The 18,641-nt window shown below is 44.6% G+C and overlaps 1 protein-coding gene across 3 annotated transcripts in view; it reads left to right on the top strand.

Moving 5' to 3' along the window:
- The window catches only part of LOC146816485 (exportin-5-like), an 819,517-nt gene that overhangs the window by 245,213 nt on the left and 555,663 nt on the right, over window positions 1-18,641 (top strand). For all 3 annotated transcript variants that reach the window (XM_085610334.1, XM_085610332.1, XM_085610333.1), the window contains exons 16-17: window positions 13,114-13,155; window positions 14,511-14,600. In XM_085610334.1, coding sequence (XP_085466460.1) covers window positions 13,114-13,155; window positions 14,511-14,600 — 132 coding nt within the window. The remainder of the gene's footprint in view (window positions 1-13,113; window positions 13,156-14,510; window positions 14,601-18,641) is intronic.

The raw sequence follows: 18,641 nt of genomic DNA, 5'->3' as shown, positions 1-18,641 counted from the left end.
AGGGGAGCTCCAACTTGTTTCAGTGGCAAGCCAAGTTGTTTGGCAATCAGGAAGCCTATAGCAATTAAGGAGCAGGTATCCCTAGGACCTCCCAAATGATCCATAATTCCTAGGTTTGCAACCTCAGGATACAGAGTCGTTGACCTCCCAACCACCTCCCCCAGAACATCACACACTATGCGCCAATAGCCCTACAGACCGGGGCATTACCATATCATATGAAAGGATGTGTCAAGGGGGACCCAACACCTTAGATAGCCCAGGGATCTCGCCCTTCCCATTTCCCATACACATGAAGGATTATAGTAATATCTTTGCAAGTATATGAACTGGATAAGGTGCATGCCGTCCTAAATGATGTCAACATCATCCAACTTCCCTAGGTCGAATTCCGTCATTTCCCTTAGCTTCAAATTGGGGTTGGTGCTCTTTGCCCCTAGGATTCAGTAGTGAATGTAGCCTTTGATGGACTAAAGTCTGGGAATGCTATCAGTGCGTCCCATAGCGCTCAAGTGCATACCTCGATTGGAGGTAATTTGAAAAATTGGGTTTTGTGAGTTGGAAGTCTCCTATGAGGTCTTGAAGGGACTGGATATTGTTGGTATGTCACAGATCACCCATCGATGAAATGCCTATCATGATGCATATTCAGAAGCCCCATTCTTTTCCCATCTGCGCAAGCCAGATGCCTCGTCATAGTAAAATCATCGTGGTGGGTTTTGCGTACCATTGAATACGGCGAAGAGCGTCCAGCCATCACAGCAATGGTTTTCTAGTTACTGCTGTTTTTTGGGGGGGGAATTGTCTTACCATATAAGAGACAATATAAGTCAAACCTGCCTAGAACGTCTAGTTCCAATCTTTTAGGCAGGTCTCCTCTTCCCCCAAATATCCAATAATTAGTGCAAACAAGCTGGGAAGCCCAGTAATAAAAACTGACTTCTGGTTCGCAGAAATTACCATGCCCAGGTAATTGAAGTGTGAGCTTGCAGAGGTATCGAAGCCAGGAGAGAGATTTTGCCTGCGCTGATGTCCTCATAGACTGATGTCCCCCAATTTCCCTGAATTATTTGAGGACAACCATGAGACTGGGAATGGAGATGTTGGATCGCTGAACATATAGTAGTATTTCATCAGCATATAGAGAGCTTCGATCCTCCCCACCGTTCACCTACCAAGTTCCCTCTAACTGAGCGTCCACACAATCTGCCCGTGTGCCCGTTCCTACTCTGAATGGTGCAGACATGGTTTCATTCACTCTGTACTGTGCCCATGGCTCGCTATAAAGGACCAACGAGCTTGCGGAAGCGCTTTTCAAAGTTCACTTTCTCTCTCACTTGGTGTAGAAATGGCCAGTGAACCAAGTCAAACACCTGTTTCAGGTCCAGCATCATTGGTGAGCCATCCCCCAGGGTCTCATGCACGCCTGTGCGAGGACCAAATGGAGGCATCGCAAGCAGTGTCTGGCACTGACTGGGGTGAATCATTCAGGTCATGATAGACCAAGGAATGCACCATTCTGGCAAGGCAAATAGTGAGTGTTATGGCTAGTATTTCGATTTCAATGTTAATGAGTGATGTAGGTCGTTAGGAGGAGCAGGCTTTTGCCGACTTATTGCATTTGAGTATGACCACCATAGTAACTCCTCGTTAGTCATGTGGCAAAAGACTGGTTGTAAAGACTTCCTAAAACACGCTATGGAGGTGGGGTTTCAACAAGCAGGAGAATATTTTAAAGAACTCTACAGGCAGGCAGTCTTCCCCCCCAAGGCATAGCAATTATTGCTGTCATTATTTCTTCGACTGTGAAATGTGTGTCCAACATGGATCTGTCCATGGGTGTAGTAAGCTGGCTTTGTATATGATATGCCAACTAGGTGGTTATACTGTGCACAGATTCCAGGGGTTCTCCAAAAGGGTAAAAGGCTCAATGTAAAACCCGAAGTGCTTTATTAGTGGTAGTGTGGGCAAGCAGCCTTAGGCCTAACACAAAGGAGTGTAAGACATTTATTGCACAACATTGACTTATAATGGACACACGACTCAATAAGGAGATCCACACTAATTTTAGAAAAATAAGCTTTGTTTGTGTTTTAAGACCAAGATCTTCGCAATAAGGCAAGTGCGTTTTTAAATAAAAATACTTTTCACTTTTATAAATCCACACAATGTTTTCAGAACAGTTCAATGCTATCCTATGGGGAAAACAATATCACGGTTAAACAGGTAACACACCTACACTTCCATTCTAATGGACCAAAAGTCGGCAAGGGGCAGGTGAGTACCAAAACTGCACCACCAGGGGCACAGGGGTGACAGGGTGCAGAGGTGAAAGTCGGAGTTCGCCCAATGCCTTTCAGTGGAGATTGGGGGTGCCTGGAGCCACACATCTTGCAGGTAGGTAAATCGGTCGCAGGGGCCAAGCTTTGTGGGTCAGGACCAGTGGGGCAACAAAGCAGCATCAAACACACACCACCAGCGGGACATGGGCAGCAGGGTGCTATTTCAGCGCCGGTCTCCCAAATCTTTTCAATGGGGATTCTTCTTTTAGCAAACTGGCTGCAGGCATTGCAACGGAGGTTGCAGGAGGGAGACCAGCAAAAGAAGAGGTAAGTAAAGCTGTAGGGGGTCGTAAGGGCATCGTAAGCTCACCAAGGCCCAGGGGGGACTTTGGTTGCAGGGGTGCCTTTTTGATGTCAGTCATCTTACCCGAACCGGTTGTGGTCAGGGGGAGCCTCTGAATTCATGCTGTAGGTGCTGCCGTGAAGTTCAGGAGAGGTCCGCCAATGCAGGACTCGTGGTCAGGATCGCTGGGGAGATCTCACTGCACAGGTGAGGCACTCTTCCGTGGGCTTCCGGTGCAGAGTGGGCAGGCATCACAGTTTCAGTGGATCCGGAGTTCTTGGAGTTGCTTTCCTCTGAACAGGTCCGCTGTCCACAGGAGATATGAATCTTTTTCGAAGGCAGCAGTCTTCCCAGGGTTTCAGAGGCCGCTGGCTGTAAGACTGGTCACAGGATCGCAGAAGCTGGAGACAGCATGGTAGGGCTGGGGATTAGGCAGTCATCTTCAGTCTTCTCTGCAGGGATGTCTTTTTTCTTCTTAGGTTGTCACAGTTCTAGTTTCCAGGTCTGGGCTAATCACCTAAATACTAAATTTAGGGGGTGTTTTAGGGGAGTACAAGGTATGGCCAATGGACACCTTACCTGGGGTGACTACACCCACTATTATGCCACTCTCCTGCGGGTGGTGGGCATAGACCTAGCCCTGATTGGAGGGGTCCCCTCATCTTCAAGATGGAGCGGACTGAAAAGTGTGCTTAACTTCACCTCCTCCACTAGAGGGGTGGAGTTGGCAGAGGTGGGCACACCTCCTAGTCTTAAGTCTTCCCACTGGTTTTTCTGCCCAAAGTGGGGTGTAAGCTGGGGGCTGCCATCTGCTGCTAGCAGCAGAGGCTGGGGGTCGCATTACAAAGGCAGCAGGCCTTTGAAGCTCCCCTCTTCAAACACTGGCCCTCCCTGGGGGAGGAGGTGTGACACCCCTGCTCAGGATGTGCATTGTTTCTGGTCCGAGAGAGCTCTTTACCCAGGGGTGCAGAAACATGTCTGGTGGTGGCTTAATGATGATGGATTAAACCCAGATCAGTTGACTGGGGGTGAGTGTTTGATTTGCTCAAACGCTCCGTCCATCAACCTTTTTGGTATCGCCCCAGTGGTGACTTACTGCCTACAGCCGGCCAGAGACCACACCAGGTTTGGCATGTTTTCAAGGGCACCTCTGAGTTGCCCACTGGGTACATGGTTCAATAACTCCCCTACAGAGAAGACTGAAGTCGATCAATTCCTTGGCCACAGCCCTACCAGCCTGTGTCCAGCTTCGACGAACCTTCAACCTGTCTTGCAGGGAGTGACTTCTAAACCCTTGGGAGGACTGCTGCATTCAACAATTCAACAAAGACTCTAATCTCCTGTGGACAGGGCACCTGTCCAGAAGAAAACAACAACAAAGACTCCAGATCCGCAATTTCTGCCCACTCTGCACAAGACGCCTGAGTCGGAGTGGTCCAACTGCCCAGTGAATTCACCCCAGGACTCCAAATCCAGCATTGGCCAACCTCTCCTGACCCCCATGATGGCGCCTGCAGAGTGAATCTGAAGGGTCCTGCCCCCACTGCGACCAACCCAATAAAACCTCTGACGTCTAAAGGCACCCCTGCACCCGCAGCTCCGGGGATTTGGGGAGCTCAAACAGCGGTGCCCTGTGACCACCAACTTACCTGTGCTGTCACTGGTGTTCTGCATGGATCCTGTGGTCCGAAACTTGCAGCCTGTTCCCAAAAAGAAGAAACTCCATAGGATTGCATTGGGCGTCTGACACTGTTTGGACCCAGCAACTGGCCACCCCTGTGCCGCTGGTGGTGTATGTTTGGTGCTGCTTTGTGTCCCCGTGCTGGTCCTTGCACCCAAAGTTTGGCCCCTGCAACAGTTCCACATACCTGCAAGTAGTGTGGTTCCAAGGACTCCCAGTCTCCATTGAAACGCATGGGCAGTACTCCGACTTTGAACTCTGCACCTGGCTGCCCCTGTGCCGTTGGTGGTGCAGTATTGGTACTTATTTGCTCCTTGTCCATTGCAGTCCTTGGGTCCCAAAGACTGGAATTGTAAGTTGCGTACTTACCTGATTAACTTCAAAACTGTTTTCCCCATAGGATAACATTGAACTGAGTGATTTTTCCAAAGTGCAAAGTATTTTTAATTAAAAACTTACTTTCCTTATTGCGCAGATCTTGGTCTTTAAAGTAATAACAAAGTATATTTTTCTAGAATTGGTCTGAATCTCTTTCTTGAGTCGTATGTCCATTGTTGATCACGGTTGTCCAATAAATGTCTTACACTCCTCTGTGTTAGGCCTAAGGCTGCTCGCCCACACTACCACTAATAGAGCAATTTTGGTTTTATATTGAGCCCTGTACACTTTTGGGGAACCCCTGGACTCTGTGTGCACGGTATTACCACCTACTGGCAATATCCTATACACAGCCAGCTTCCTGCAACAATCTACATATTGAAGAAAGACCGTTGAAGTATTTATAGGAGTGTCTACAATGGTTTCTGGAAGATCTCAATGGCACTTTTTCATCAGGAAGTGTACTTTTGCTCAGTTACTTTTTAGTGTTTGGAAATACTTTAATTGTGTATTGTTGCACAGTCCCAGGTGATAGATAATTGGTCTGTATTTGTGTGTGTAATAGGGTGGACTAGGAATCTTAAAGAACAGAAGTAAAAATGTAGTCTATGTGGATGTGTCTTGTGTGTGAGTGTGTATATATATATATGAACAATAGATCTATATATCCTTAAGATTGCCCCTCAATAAGAAACCCTTAATACATTTTTAGAATACCATAAAGAACTGGATAGCCGACTCCTAACAGGAGAATACGGTCTAGGAAGCAAGTCCCAACTCCGAAATTACATGGGCCAAAATGGTTTGGTAGCTTCCTTCTATAAAAGTTATAGACCTGCTGACTATGAAAATGCTGAGGGTTCCAGCACCTTAACTGATTCCAAAAGCGCATACATCAACTTCTAATAGGAGCCGGACAAGCAACCTAAACTGCCAACTGATAACAGATCATTCTGTGTTCTACCCTGATCACAAAGTTCCTAGTAATTATAGTTGTCAACATGTTTCAGAAACTCATATGTTCTTCCGTATGGTATTTGCCACCTTATGCAGATTGGAAAGGTGTTAATCATGCAGTTAGGTACATCAGCAGTCAATGCCGAAAAAGCGTTTGATATGGGCTGCTTCACCGTTCTTTACAGCACAGTGGAGTGGTTAATATGGATAACTATTTGTTCAAGGCATATGAGCTGTAGATCATACGCTTGTGCATAGATCGCCAGCTAGTGTTGGGTCCAGATGTTAGCACTTTGTTTTTGTTCGAAGAAGTCTTTCCATTCACGAGGTAGGTGACTCCTCCTTTTGGTGATAGTGCGCATGGGCATCGACTCCATCCTTAGATTGTTTTTTTCCGATATCGGGTTTGGATGTGTATTGCTGCGCCCCAGATCAGCACCGTTTCTCGGACCCCTTCGACTCGCAATCCATACCCTCGACAGTATTGTTATCGATTGCGGTTCCTCATTCATCTCGTATCGTTTCAACTTTAAAATCTTCGATTGGAAAACTCGTGAAAGGTCGTTAGACCTACCCACGCAGACCGCTCTAGCAGTCGATGGAACGGACTCCATTCAAGTTATGTCCCGGGTGTTGTGCTAAATTTCCACGCACCGACTTGCACGAAGTGTGCAACCTCTGTCTGTCCCTGGAACACGACGAGAAAGACTGCGAGGCGTGCCGATCGCTTAATTCGAAAAAGACTCTTCGTGAACATCGGGCTCGACGTCACGAGATGCAAAGCGGTACCACACCAGACATCTTTGGCGACGACTCCGAAAATCATGCCCAAGGAGCCGAAGAACAATTCTCCATTTCCCGACTCAGACATCGAAAAAGAGGAGCAAGTTACTCCGGGTCAGCGTACCATGAGTAAAGACAACCCCTTGCCCGCACTACAACCTAAGATAAATGCTCAGGTCCCTCCTCTGCCTTTGGGCCAAGGTCGGCACCGAAAAAGTTTCTGGCGCCCGGGTCGCGGGCCTGGCTCCGAAACCTAAAGAATAGCCTTCCGGGTCGGGCTCGAACCGACCCCATCTCGGTGCCAACACTATCTCGGTGCCAACACAACACCTTCGGCACTGAAACACAAGTCCAAGCCCATACCACCAGCGCCAAATGACTCCGAGCCGAAACCTTCCACGCCGAAACAGGCAACCAAGGATAAAGAGAAAGAGTCTCGGTCTGATTACTTCATTTCGGATCCGAAACAGAAAAAGTTGGCGATTCACCCTGATACAGGGCATATGCAGGCCACTCTACCAAAAAAGAGGAAATTAGACCTACCAGAGGACTACCATATTACTCTAAAAAAGAAAAGTGTGGGTACTAAACCTTATCCTCCTTACATCCCAGCTACTTCTCCTACTGATTCCAATTTACTTATTTCACTGAAAATTCACCACCAACTTCACTTAACCCACAAGATGATGGGGATGACAATCAAGATCCCCCACAGGACACTGATCCTTGGCAGGACTATCACACTGGTCCAGATCCAGATAATGATCCAGATTTGTACCCCTCCAAACCCTCCGCACCCGATGATAACATTGGGTACGTTGAGCTCCTTAATAGGGCTGCTCAATATCCAGGGGTGGAGTTACACTCAGAGCCTTTAGAGCAGGATTTCCTCTTTGAGACCCTTAGCTCCTCTCACAGAGCCACTCATACATTACCTATGCTCAAAGGCATGTTAAAACTCACTGAGGACATTTTCAAAGACCCTGTCAGGGCAAGAATTATTACTCCTACCGACCCTACCTACATTAAAGGTCAATTTCCTTTAGACTCTCTTGTAGTCTCTAATGCTCGCAAGAGAGCCAACTCCCAAATGTCAGGTGAAGCTCCTCCTCCAGATCAGGAGTCCAAGCTCATTGACGCCTCAGGCAAGAGTAGCTTCACAAGCAGTTAACCATTGGCGTATTGCCAATGCTCAAGCTTTGTTGGCTCGTTATGACAGGGCTCACTACGATGAGTTAGAGAAACTCGTGCAGTTCTTACCTGACGAACACAAGACTAAGACTAACGACCTTATTCAAGAGGGTAAGCTCATTACAAATACCTCTATCAGGTGTGCCTTAGATGCGGCAGACACAGCAGCCCGTACGATTAACACCAGTGTATGCAGAGATGCTTGGTTGGTTGTAAATTTCCGGTTTCAAACATGAGGTGCAAATCTCCATCCTCAACCGACCCTTTGATAAGGAACATCTCTTTGGACCAGCTGTTGACACCTCGCTGGAAAAAATGAAAGATGCAGAGGTCGATAAGTCCATTGGGGCTTTGCAGTCCCCCCACCAATAGGGGTTCCTTTCACTGCTCCTTTTATAGGGGTGGCTCTAAAAACATATCCACCCAGACTACCTCCTCTTACAAGGGTTTTACTCAATCCCCCTCACCAAGAGGTTATTTCACAGGAGGTTTTAGTGGGAACCATGATAAGGGAAGAAGCAGCGACAACTCCACACACTCTTTCCCCACCAGCAACAAACAGTAACTTCCATCCCGTACCCCCGATCACCCCACTCCTGTCGGGGGATGTCTCCGAATTTCTCCCTGTCTGGAACTCCATCACTTCAGACAAATGGGTACTGCAAATGATCTAATATGGTTACTACCTGGAACTTGCAGACAATCCCCACAATATCCTTCCAAGACCACATGTAATGTCACCGGAACATCTCTCACTCTTAAAACAAGAGGTTCTCTCTCTCCTAGGAAAACAAGCTATAGAACCAGTCCCATTACAAAACCAAAGGACCGGGGTATACTCCCTGTACTACTTAATTCCCAAGAAGGCTGGCTCTTTAAGACCTATATTAGACCTCAGACAACTAAATCTCTACATCCACTTTCACATGGTCACACTTTCACAGGTTCGCTCACTCCTTCAGGAAGGCAACTTTCTGTCCACTCTGGATCTAATGGACGGCTATTTTCATATTCCCATTCACCCCGCTCACCGCAAATACCTCAGGTTTGTGGTAGACGGCCAACATTTTCAATTCAAAGTCATCCCGTTCGGAGTAACTACAGCACCCATGGTTTTCACAAAGTGTCTGGCAGTAGTCGCGGCTCATCTAAGAAGACAGCACATTCACGTCTTCCCCTACCTAGACGACTGGCTAATAAAAGCCAGCTCACAACAGAACTGCCTACGCCACACTTGAAAAACAGTCCAACTGCTTCACAACCTCGGGTTCACTCTAAACTTCACCAAGTCTCATCTCCAACCATCCAACACACAAGTGCATCTAGGAGCCACAATAGACACTCAAAAACTCTAGCGTGTCCCAACCCAGTCAGGATCTGCAACATGCAGACTAATATCGCAGTTTCAGGTTCCACACTCATTACCAGCTCGAGTGTTCATGCAATTGCTAGGAATTATGGCATCTTGCATTTTAATCGTTCCTTACGCAAGACTCCAAATGCGTCCCCTACAGCAATGCTTAGCACGTCCGTGGAACTAGGCTCAAGGTCAGTTATCAGATCTAGTGTTGGTGGATGGCCGCACCCATTGCTCTCTGCAGTGGTGGAACATACAAAACATTTCCAAGGGGCGGCCTTTCGTCGATCCGGTTCCACAGATAGTGCTAACAGCAGACACATCGCTCACTGGTTGGGAAGCTCATCTTCAAAAAGATACCATTCAGGACATGTGGACTCTGCAACAGAAACAACTCTACATAAACCATCTAGAACTGCTAGCAATTTTTCTAGCCTTGAAAATCTTTAACCTTCATCTTGTAGGCAAAGCTGTCCTGGTTCGCACAGACAACATGACAGCATGTACTACATACAAAAACAGGGGAAGTGGCACACTCTCTCCAGCTCTCACAGCTAGCCCAGAGCATCTGGAGATGGGCCATACCTCACAAAAAATAGATCTCCTTGCAGAACACCTACCTGGAGTAAACCACCAGATTGCAGACATGCTCAGTAGTCGACGATAGCAGATCCACGAATGGGAACTCCACCCTCAAGTTCTCCTCTCATTCTGCCAAATGTGGGGCTTCCCAGAATAGGTCTGTTTGCCATCCACCTAAATGCAAAATGCCCAAATTTTGCATCCAGGTATCCACACCCATTGTCCAAAGGCAATGCACCATGGATGAATTGGTCGGGGATATTTGCTTACGCTTTTCTGCCTCTTCCACTCATTCCATCAGTGGTTTGGAAGCTCAGACAGCAGTCCCTGACACTAATCCTAGTTGCTCCCTCATGGTCCCGTCAACCCTGGTTCACAACCCTGTTGGAGCTATCAGTAGTTCCTCACCAAAAACTACACCTTACTCCCAATCTTCTCACTCAGAACCATGGAGAGATAAGACATCCAAATCCCAGTTATCTCTACCTCGATCTGGCACCATGAAATCCTATAGTTTACTTATCTTAACCTTCCGCCAGACTGCATGAATATTATCAAAGAGGCTAGGCGCCCTACCACAAGAGTATGCTATGCAGCAAAGTGAAAGCGGTTTGTCATTTACTGTAACAAAAATAAAATCAATCCTCTAGATGCTTCAATTCAAAACATCATTTGCTATCTACTGCATCTACAGCGCTCCAATTTAGCGTACACATCTATACGCTTACATCTTGTGGCAATAGCTGCATATCTACAAAACAGACCGCATTTGTCTCTTTTTAGAGTGCCTGCTATTAAAGCATTCATGGAAAGACTTAAGTCATTCCACCCAGACTTCCACCTGCTCCAGTGTGGAATCTCAACATAGTTCTTACAAGACTCCTGGGTCCACCTTTTGAGCCATTGCACAAATGTGAACCACAATTTCTCACTTGGAAGGTAGTCTTCCTCGTAGCCATCACATCTGAGAAGAGTGGGTGAGCTTCAGGCACTAACAATAGAAGAGCCATTTTTACAAAAACACCAAAACAAAGTGGTTCTAAGGACCAACCCTACATTTTTTCCTGCCTTTCATATCAACCAATCTGAGTTTCCTGTGTTCTTCCCTCAACCAGATTCAGTGGCAGAACGAGCTCTTCACAACTTAGATGTCAAACGAGCATTACTATACTACATAGAACAAAACCTTTCAGAAAACCAAGCAACTTTTTGTTGCTTTTGCTCCACCACATAAAGGCAATATAATATCAAAATCCAGTATTGCACGGTGGATAGTTACGTGCATTCAAATATGCTACATTAAATGTAAACGCACATTAACAATTCCCCCTAGAGCTCATTCTACATGCAAACTGGGGGCTTCTATGGCATTCTTAGGAAATATACCCATAGATGACATCTGCAGAGCTGCAAAATGGTCTACACCACACACATTCCCATAACACTATTGTGTAGATACAGGTTGGTGGAGTGGTGCACCGCTTATTAAAACGTCAATAATAGTCAAAGAGTCAAATAAGCCTTGGTAGGTGATAAGTCCCTTTTATTTTCAAAGACGATTAGCAAGCCAACGCGTTTCGTTCATAGAATGAACTTCTTCAGGTCAAAATAAAGGCGCTCTTGTCACAATAGGTTCGAAAACACCTAGGTCTAGGTGGGCACAGGACAGCGCACGGGCCACCTTGATAAGGGCCTGAATGCGCTATGTGCTGTACTCGTTCCTTCAGGAAAAATCTGAGCTGGCACCAGCTCAGATAAGCGCATTCAGGCCCTTACAGAAGGTAGTGCGGTCTCTGTGTCCGCCGTTGCCCGGTACCATAAACTATTGTGTAGATGTGTTGGCAAGACAGCAAGCTAGTGTGGGCCAGGCAGTTTTACGTACACTATTTCAGACCACTACAACAACTACTGCTTTGGGAGATAACTGCTATGTAGTCTATGCACAAGCATATGATCTACAGCTCATATCCCTTGAACGGAAAATGCTACTTACCTAGTATGCATCTGTTCTTGGCATATAGAGCTGTAGAGTCATATGCGCCCACCCGCCTCCCCTGGTACCTTTACCTGTTGCAGTAATATCTTAATTAGATACTATATACATGGACATCTCTCTTTACTACTTCTACTAACTCCATCATCACCCTTTATGACAAAACAATCTAAGGATGGAGTCGATGACCATGCGCACTATCACCGAAAGGAGGAGTCACCTACCTCGTGACTGTAAAGACTTCTTCAAACAAAAACAAAGTGCAAACATCCGGACCCAACACTAGATGGTGATCTATGCACAAGCATATGACTCTACACCTCTATATGACAAGAACAGGTGCATACAGTGTAAGTAGCATTTTCCTTATCCATATATTAAGTTCTATATAATACACCCAGAGGTGTGATGTCCAACATATTGCATGTGTTTCTCTATCTCAAGTGCAAAAGTTTCCCATCGCCCCCATTGCTGTCTTTAATGATTGTGGGAACTCTTCCGGTACTCATTCTGGAAGAGCAGTCATTAAATGGATAATGATAAATAAATGCACAGCATTTTTGATTTATCTTTTTTAATTGGGTCCCCAAACTTTGATCCCAAAGCTTCTAAAGACATGCAGGTGTGTATACAAGTGTCTGTTATATTGCCTATGAAAAGATGCTGTTTTGAAGGTATTGATGAACCAACATCATTAAATTGGCAGAGAACTTTGCTCAAATAAGAAGATATCCTCTTTCAAACATCTACAAACATTACCATAAAGTTTTATTTTATGTTGTCCTTAACATCTTCAAAAATATCACAGACAAATGATGTCCTAGAAGCTGACTTAATTGGAGATAGATGAAAATAATTGCATCACATACGAGTATGTTAGGTCTTCTTTTCCCGTACATTCTTTCAGTTTATATACAAAGATGTCCCTCTTTCTCCTAAACGAAAACATAAATCTTAATCACATGGAGCAAACAAAGGGAGAGAGAAGAAGGATTCTACCTACAAGATTGAAAACCCAGATACTTTTCATAACTGGAAGTTTTGCCTCAAGGAGCTCATTTGTCCACTCTAATCTGAATTGGCGAGACCTTGAAGGAAAACTAGATTTTGCACAAAATGCTTTCTTCAGAGATATTCCCAGGATATACAGTACTAAGCTGTACCTAGAAAGAATTTGTTGAAAAATAAACTTTAAAAAAAAAACACCACAAAAGAATAAAAAACACTGACTGAAGTGTCTGTTAGAAGTAATCCAGAACAAAAAACAAAAAAGTACATGGAATCATTGACCAAATTGCCAACGTGTTGCTGTACACAAACTGTCATAATGAAGACCTTTTTCTGAAAACCTGACAACTTGTATCCAACTAAAATTGTATCTTGAATGTGTGTTGTCCAGATTTTTAGAGATAAAATAAATCTATTTTCAGTCTGTCCAGAAATGTTCTCTTTAGTGGACTAAGAGGGCACAATTAAATATTTTGGGTTGTGTTAAGTACTTAACCGGAAAAAGCAGTCTGTCATCTTTGATGATAATCATTTGCTTCACTTGTCCTTGCCTCCTAGTTGTTTGCTGCAGTTACCTTTGAAACTATTGAAGAAAGCAAGGTGAGTTTATACCATCTATTTAGCATCAATGAAAACTTTGCTACAGGTTTTGGCTTCTATTCAAATATGGTTGAGTGTGCAGTGAAGGCTGTTTCTTGAGTGACTGTTCTAATCTATCCAGCATGTGCTCCGTACAGAATTCCAATATCTCTCCGTTTAGACTGCTTTTTACCTACCACCCCAACCCCATCCTACTACCAACCCCATCCTTCTACCAACCCCATCCTACTTTTAGTGGTTAAGAGACTGATCCACAATACCTCAAAGTTTGGTTGAAGTTGGGATTATTGTACACTTCTGGCTGTTGTCACTGAGAGGCTTTCCAAGTAGCAGAGTCTTGGGTAAGTAGTTTATAGATTGCTTTGGAGGCTTCTTATCTTAACACACAAGTCCTAGAATTTGTAGTTGGTGTTCTTGTTGAAAACCATGTTTTAGGTCGTGTTTACAGTTTCCTTTGTTGGCAGTGGTACAACTTTAACTTTTTTGATATCCTGAATTTTCCAAAAGAATTGCACTCAACAGAGATAACCTGCATTGTTTGAGTTTAAAAAACAAAAAACTAATTGTGCTCTTCATGAACCCTATGGTGCATAAAGCATCTTAGGATGCGGACTTCTTATCTTGAGTAAATACTAGAGGTTTTTTGCCAGTGGTAGTGTGCTGGATAATATTACCCATGATTCAACCCTTGCTACTCACTATATTCGTCTTCGCTGACTCCTATTTATAGAGTATTAGCTTTCCTTTTGCCATTCGTGCTTGCAAATAATTCAGAGTTTTAAAGTGAGACAGATGCCAATTTACTTGGTTATGTTTTAGCACAAGGAACAGCGGAAGTGATAATGTCGTGGAACTGCACTCCTTACCTTGACTTGCATCGATTTATCAGGGAGAAAATCGGAGGTTCTTCACTGGCTTGCATATAATTGTCAGTGGGAAGGTGGAGAATGCCTGTCGCATCAGAGCTGTCCATGGTTCTACAGCCTCGCCTTGGGCAGTCCAGCATATCATTGAATTAAAAATTGGTATTTATTTTTTTGTCTTTCCCTTTATTTTACCCGTAACTCTGTCCTATGATCGTGCAGGGTGAATAGGATTCCCAGCTAGCAGAGAACTGGCGGGGAAACCACCTCCGAGCCCGATCCTTTCCATGCCAGCTATTAAAGCAGCATGTGATTCATTTCCTGTCTACGCTTCTGATGTCGGACAGGAGACCCTGTCCCGGGTCTCCTGTACGGTCAACAACCCTGGGGCTCTCAGACCCTTTACTGAATTATTGAGCTTTTACGATGTATTGTTGCCTTGTCCTTCCTAATCTATTCTTGATGCCCATTCAAATGTTTTTGTATGTACAGGCACCCAGGACACGGGCTGTAAAGAATGTAAGAAGACATGCCTGCTCGTCGATCATTAAGATGTGTAGAGACTACTCTCAGCTTGTCTTGGTGAGTAAAGAGTAAATAACGTACTTACTCTTTCATTGGCTATCAACGACTCAAGAGTAAACAAAACAAGGTTTATGGGTTGTAGCTGTTATTTGCTTGGAAATAAAGGTGGGAAGAGGTTGGTCCACGTAGCCCTTTCATGCGAGGCATGTAGTAACTGAAGTAATAACAGATACGCTTGAGTTTGGGACTGCATTTTATTTGTAAAATGCACCTTATTGGAGCTCTCTTGCACTTGGTTTTTCAGTGGTCATGTTAAAAGAGCAGAAAGACAAAACTTTAATCAAATTGATGACCTTTTACGATAATTGAAGGAGAATACTGAATCTGAATTCTAGACATCATTCTTTCATTAGAGGCCACTAAAACTCTCCTATTCTTTCTCATTTTCTTTCATATTGTGTACTGGTCTTCTCTTCTATTTGCCCTGCCTTCCAATTCACTCGCTTTTCTAAACTTAACCTTTAACTTTGCTATTTGACTACTTCAAGCTCTCCATACTGCTCGACTTTCTTGTAGTCTCAGATCACTTGACTGACCTTCATTCCCACTTAGCTTCATTTCCACTTTTTTTCCTGCTTTAAATGCTTCCCTGGTCTAGCTTCTTTTTTTCCTCTTTTTAGTTCTATTTTCCCTTTGATCCTTCAGGTTCAGCCGATCATTTCAAACTGGTTCTTCCCAAGAGCAAGAGTTAGAACTTAACAGTCAACCAAAAGACCTAAAGATTACGTTTTCCAGCCCAGTGCATGTCTTTGTAAAGAAAGTACTTTATTGCTAGAGCAGGATATAATCTGACACAATTCAGTGGGTTTTATATGCTTGATTGTAAATGCAACTTTGATTCCTTGAAAAAAGGCCCACCCGCCATGGCACAATTTCCCTGTTGTAGGAGTCGGTATGCTGTATATAGCGCAGAGTATAGAATCTCTATTTCGGCTCTACGATTTCGCCCTACTATTTCAGATTGAATAATTCCTATTTTCTTTAAATTCAGATTATAATCGGAAAGATAAGCAGGATACATTTGAGGTTAAATATGTATGAGTGTATAGAAACATACAGTTCGAGGCATATGAGCTGCAGATCACACACTTGCATTAGATCGCCATCTGGTGTTGGGCTTGGATGCTTACACCTTGTTGTCTTGGAAGAAGTCTTTGTAGTCACGAGATAGGTGACTCCTTCCTTGGACGATAGTGCGCATGGACATCAACTCCATCCTTAGATTGTTTTTCGCCATGATGGGAAATGATGGAGTTAGTAGAAAGAAAAAGATGTCCATGTGTGTATATCTAAGTAAGATGGAACTGAAACAGATACAGGTCCCGGGGAGGTGGGTGGGCGTGTGAGGATCTGCAGCTCTACATGCCAAGAACAGATGCATACTGGTAAGTAGCATTTTCGGTTCGAGGCATATGAGCTGCAGATCACACACTTGAATAGACTGTACACCAGTATCTATCTCCCCGACATTGGGTTCGGATGCAATTTTTGCGCTCTGGTTCGAAAACTCCATTTCAAACTTTTTCAACGAGCAAAACTTCCAAAAACTCTTCGGATTCACTTCGAACATCTTCATTGCGCCTTTCATCGGCTCGATTCCGGGTGTCGATGCGGGCCGCTGGGCCTATCCATGCCGTAAGGCCTAAGGCTCATGGAAAGGATGCCATTCAAAAAATGCCCCCAGTGTGGAGCATAATTTCCGCACAGTGACCATCACAAGGTCTGCAACCTGTGCCTCTCACCTGAACACGACGAGTCCAGCTGTCCAGCCTGCGCATCCTTTCGATCGAAGAAAACTATTAGAGATCGAAGGGCTCGACGTAACATCATGGCGCAGAGATCAGCTCCGGAACCAGAGGACATCTTCGACGAAGGCCTGGTTGTCCCAGAAGAAGATTCCAAAGCTCTCGAAATCGTGTCAGAGGCAGATGACTCAGACGACCTCATCACTCCTGGTCAAAGAGTGAGTACTACTGCCCCTACCCCAACCCCACCACCAAAACCGATATGCGATATGGATGAACTGGTCAGGCAGATTTGCGTACGCTTTTCCGCCACTCCCACTCATTCCACTAGTAGTACACAAGCTCCGACAACAGTCTCTCAAACTAATCTTAGTAGCTCCCACATGGGCACGCCAACCGTGGGTCACAACACTGTTGGAACTCTCGCTGGTTCTGCACCAAAAACTACGCCTGTCCCCATCCTTGCTAACGCAGAGCCATGGAGAGATCAGACATCCAGACCCAGGTCATCTGAATCTGGTGATCTGGCTCCTGAAGTCCTAGAGTTCAGTTACCTTAACCTACCACCGGACTGTATGAACACCATTAAAGAAGCCAGACGCCCTACTACTAGAGCTTGCTATGCTGCAAAATGGAAAAGATTTGCCATTTACTGCACCAACAACCATATTGATCCATTGGATTCCTCCATCCAAAATATCATTTGCTACCTACTGCACTTGCAAAGATGTAATCTAGCATACTCATTCATACGTTTACATCTAGCAGCACTTGCTGCTTATCTGCAAAACAGACAACACTTGTCACTTTTTAGAGTCCCTGCAATTAAAGCCTTCATGGAGGGCCTGAAAAGAATCATTCCTCCTACGTTACCACCCTCTCCAGTGTGGAATCTAAATATTGTTCTTACCAGGCTCATGGGACCCCCCTTTTAAACCTTTACATAAATGCGAACTACAGTTCCTCACATGGAAAGTAGCTTTCCTTATTGCCATCACATCTCTTAGAGTAAGTGAGATCCAGGCTTTAACCATACAAGAACCATTCTTACAATTACATCGTAATAAGGTGGTTCTCAGAACAAACCCAAAATTCCTTCCTAAAGTCATCTCTCCTTTTCATCTTAACCAATCAGTGGAGTTACCAGTGTTTTTTCCAAACCCGGACTCCGTAGCGGAGAGAGCCCTACACACTCTCGATGTAAAAAAGAGCCCTGCTTTATTACATTGACAGAACCAAATCCTTTCGCAAAACAAAACAACTGTTAGTAGCTTTCGCACCACCGCACAAGGGTAATCCCATCTCCAAAGCTGGGATTGCAAGGTGAACCGTTAAATGTATCCAAATATGCTACCAGAAAGCGAAACGCATATTGACAATTCCCCCTAGGGCACATTCCACACGCAAACTAGGGGCCTCTATGGCATTCTTAGGGAACATTCCCCTAGAAGACATTTGTAAGGCAGGAAAATGGTCCACAACACACACCTTCACTGAACACTATTGTGCTGACGTACAAGCCAAGCAGCAAGCTTCTGTGGGCCAAGCTGTTCTTAAAACTCTTTCAAACTACTGCAACTGATACAGGTGACCACCACTAGGGAAGATTCTGCTGTACAGTCTATGCAAGTGTGTGATCTGCAGCTCATATGCCTCGAACCGAAAATGCTACTTACCAGTATGCATCTGTTCTTGGCATGTAGAGCTGCAGATCCTAACTCGCCTTCCCCCCGGGACCTGTATCTGTTCCAGTTCTATCTTACTTAGATATACACACATGGACATTTTTTTCTTTCTACTAACTCCATTTCCCATCATGGCAAAAAACAATCTAAGGATGGAGTCGATGCCCATGCGCACTATCGTCCAAGGGAGGAGTCACCTATCTCGTAACTACAAAGACTTCTTCCAACACAACAACAAGGTGCAAGCATCCGAGCCCAACACCAGATGGCAATCTAATGCAAGTGTGATGATCTGCAGCTCTACATGCCAAGAACAGATTTTCCTTTATAACTATACGTGTAGAGATTTTTTAAAGGGGCGTTTTGAGGTGTTTAATCCCCTTGATTAATAAAGAGTTGACAAAAAAAGTGTTTGTAAATAAATATACTAATTCACAGGGGAGTTGTACTAAGTATGAATTGTTTTTCAGGGTTAAACGGGTTTGTGTATTAGGTTATGAGGATTTTTAGAGTTCTGTAACACTGGATTGTTCATACATTCGCATGCTTAAATCATACCCAGTTGTAGAAAGATCGTTACCAACAGTAGGTAACTTTTTCATATTGTC

This window comes from Triturus cristatus, chromosome 6 (genome assembly GCF_964204655.1).
Source record: "Triturus cristatus chromosome 6, aTriCri1.1, whole genome shotgun sequence".
NCBI classification, from domain to species: domain Eukaryota; kingdom Metazoa; phylum Chordata; class Amphibia; order Caudata; family Salamandridae; genus Triturus; species Triturus cristatus.
The sequence above is the reverse complement of the archived record's forward strand: the minus strand, read 5'-3'. Positions and strand labels throughout refer to the sequence as shown.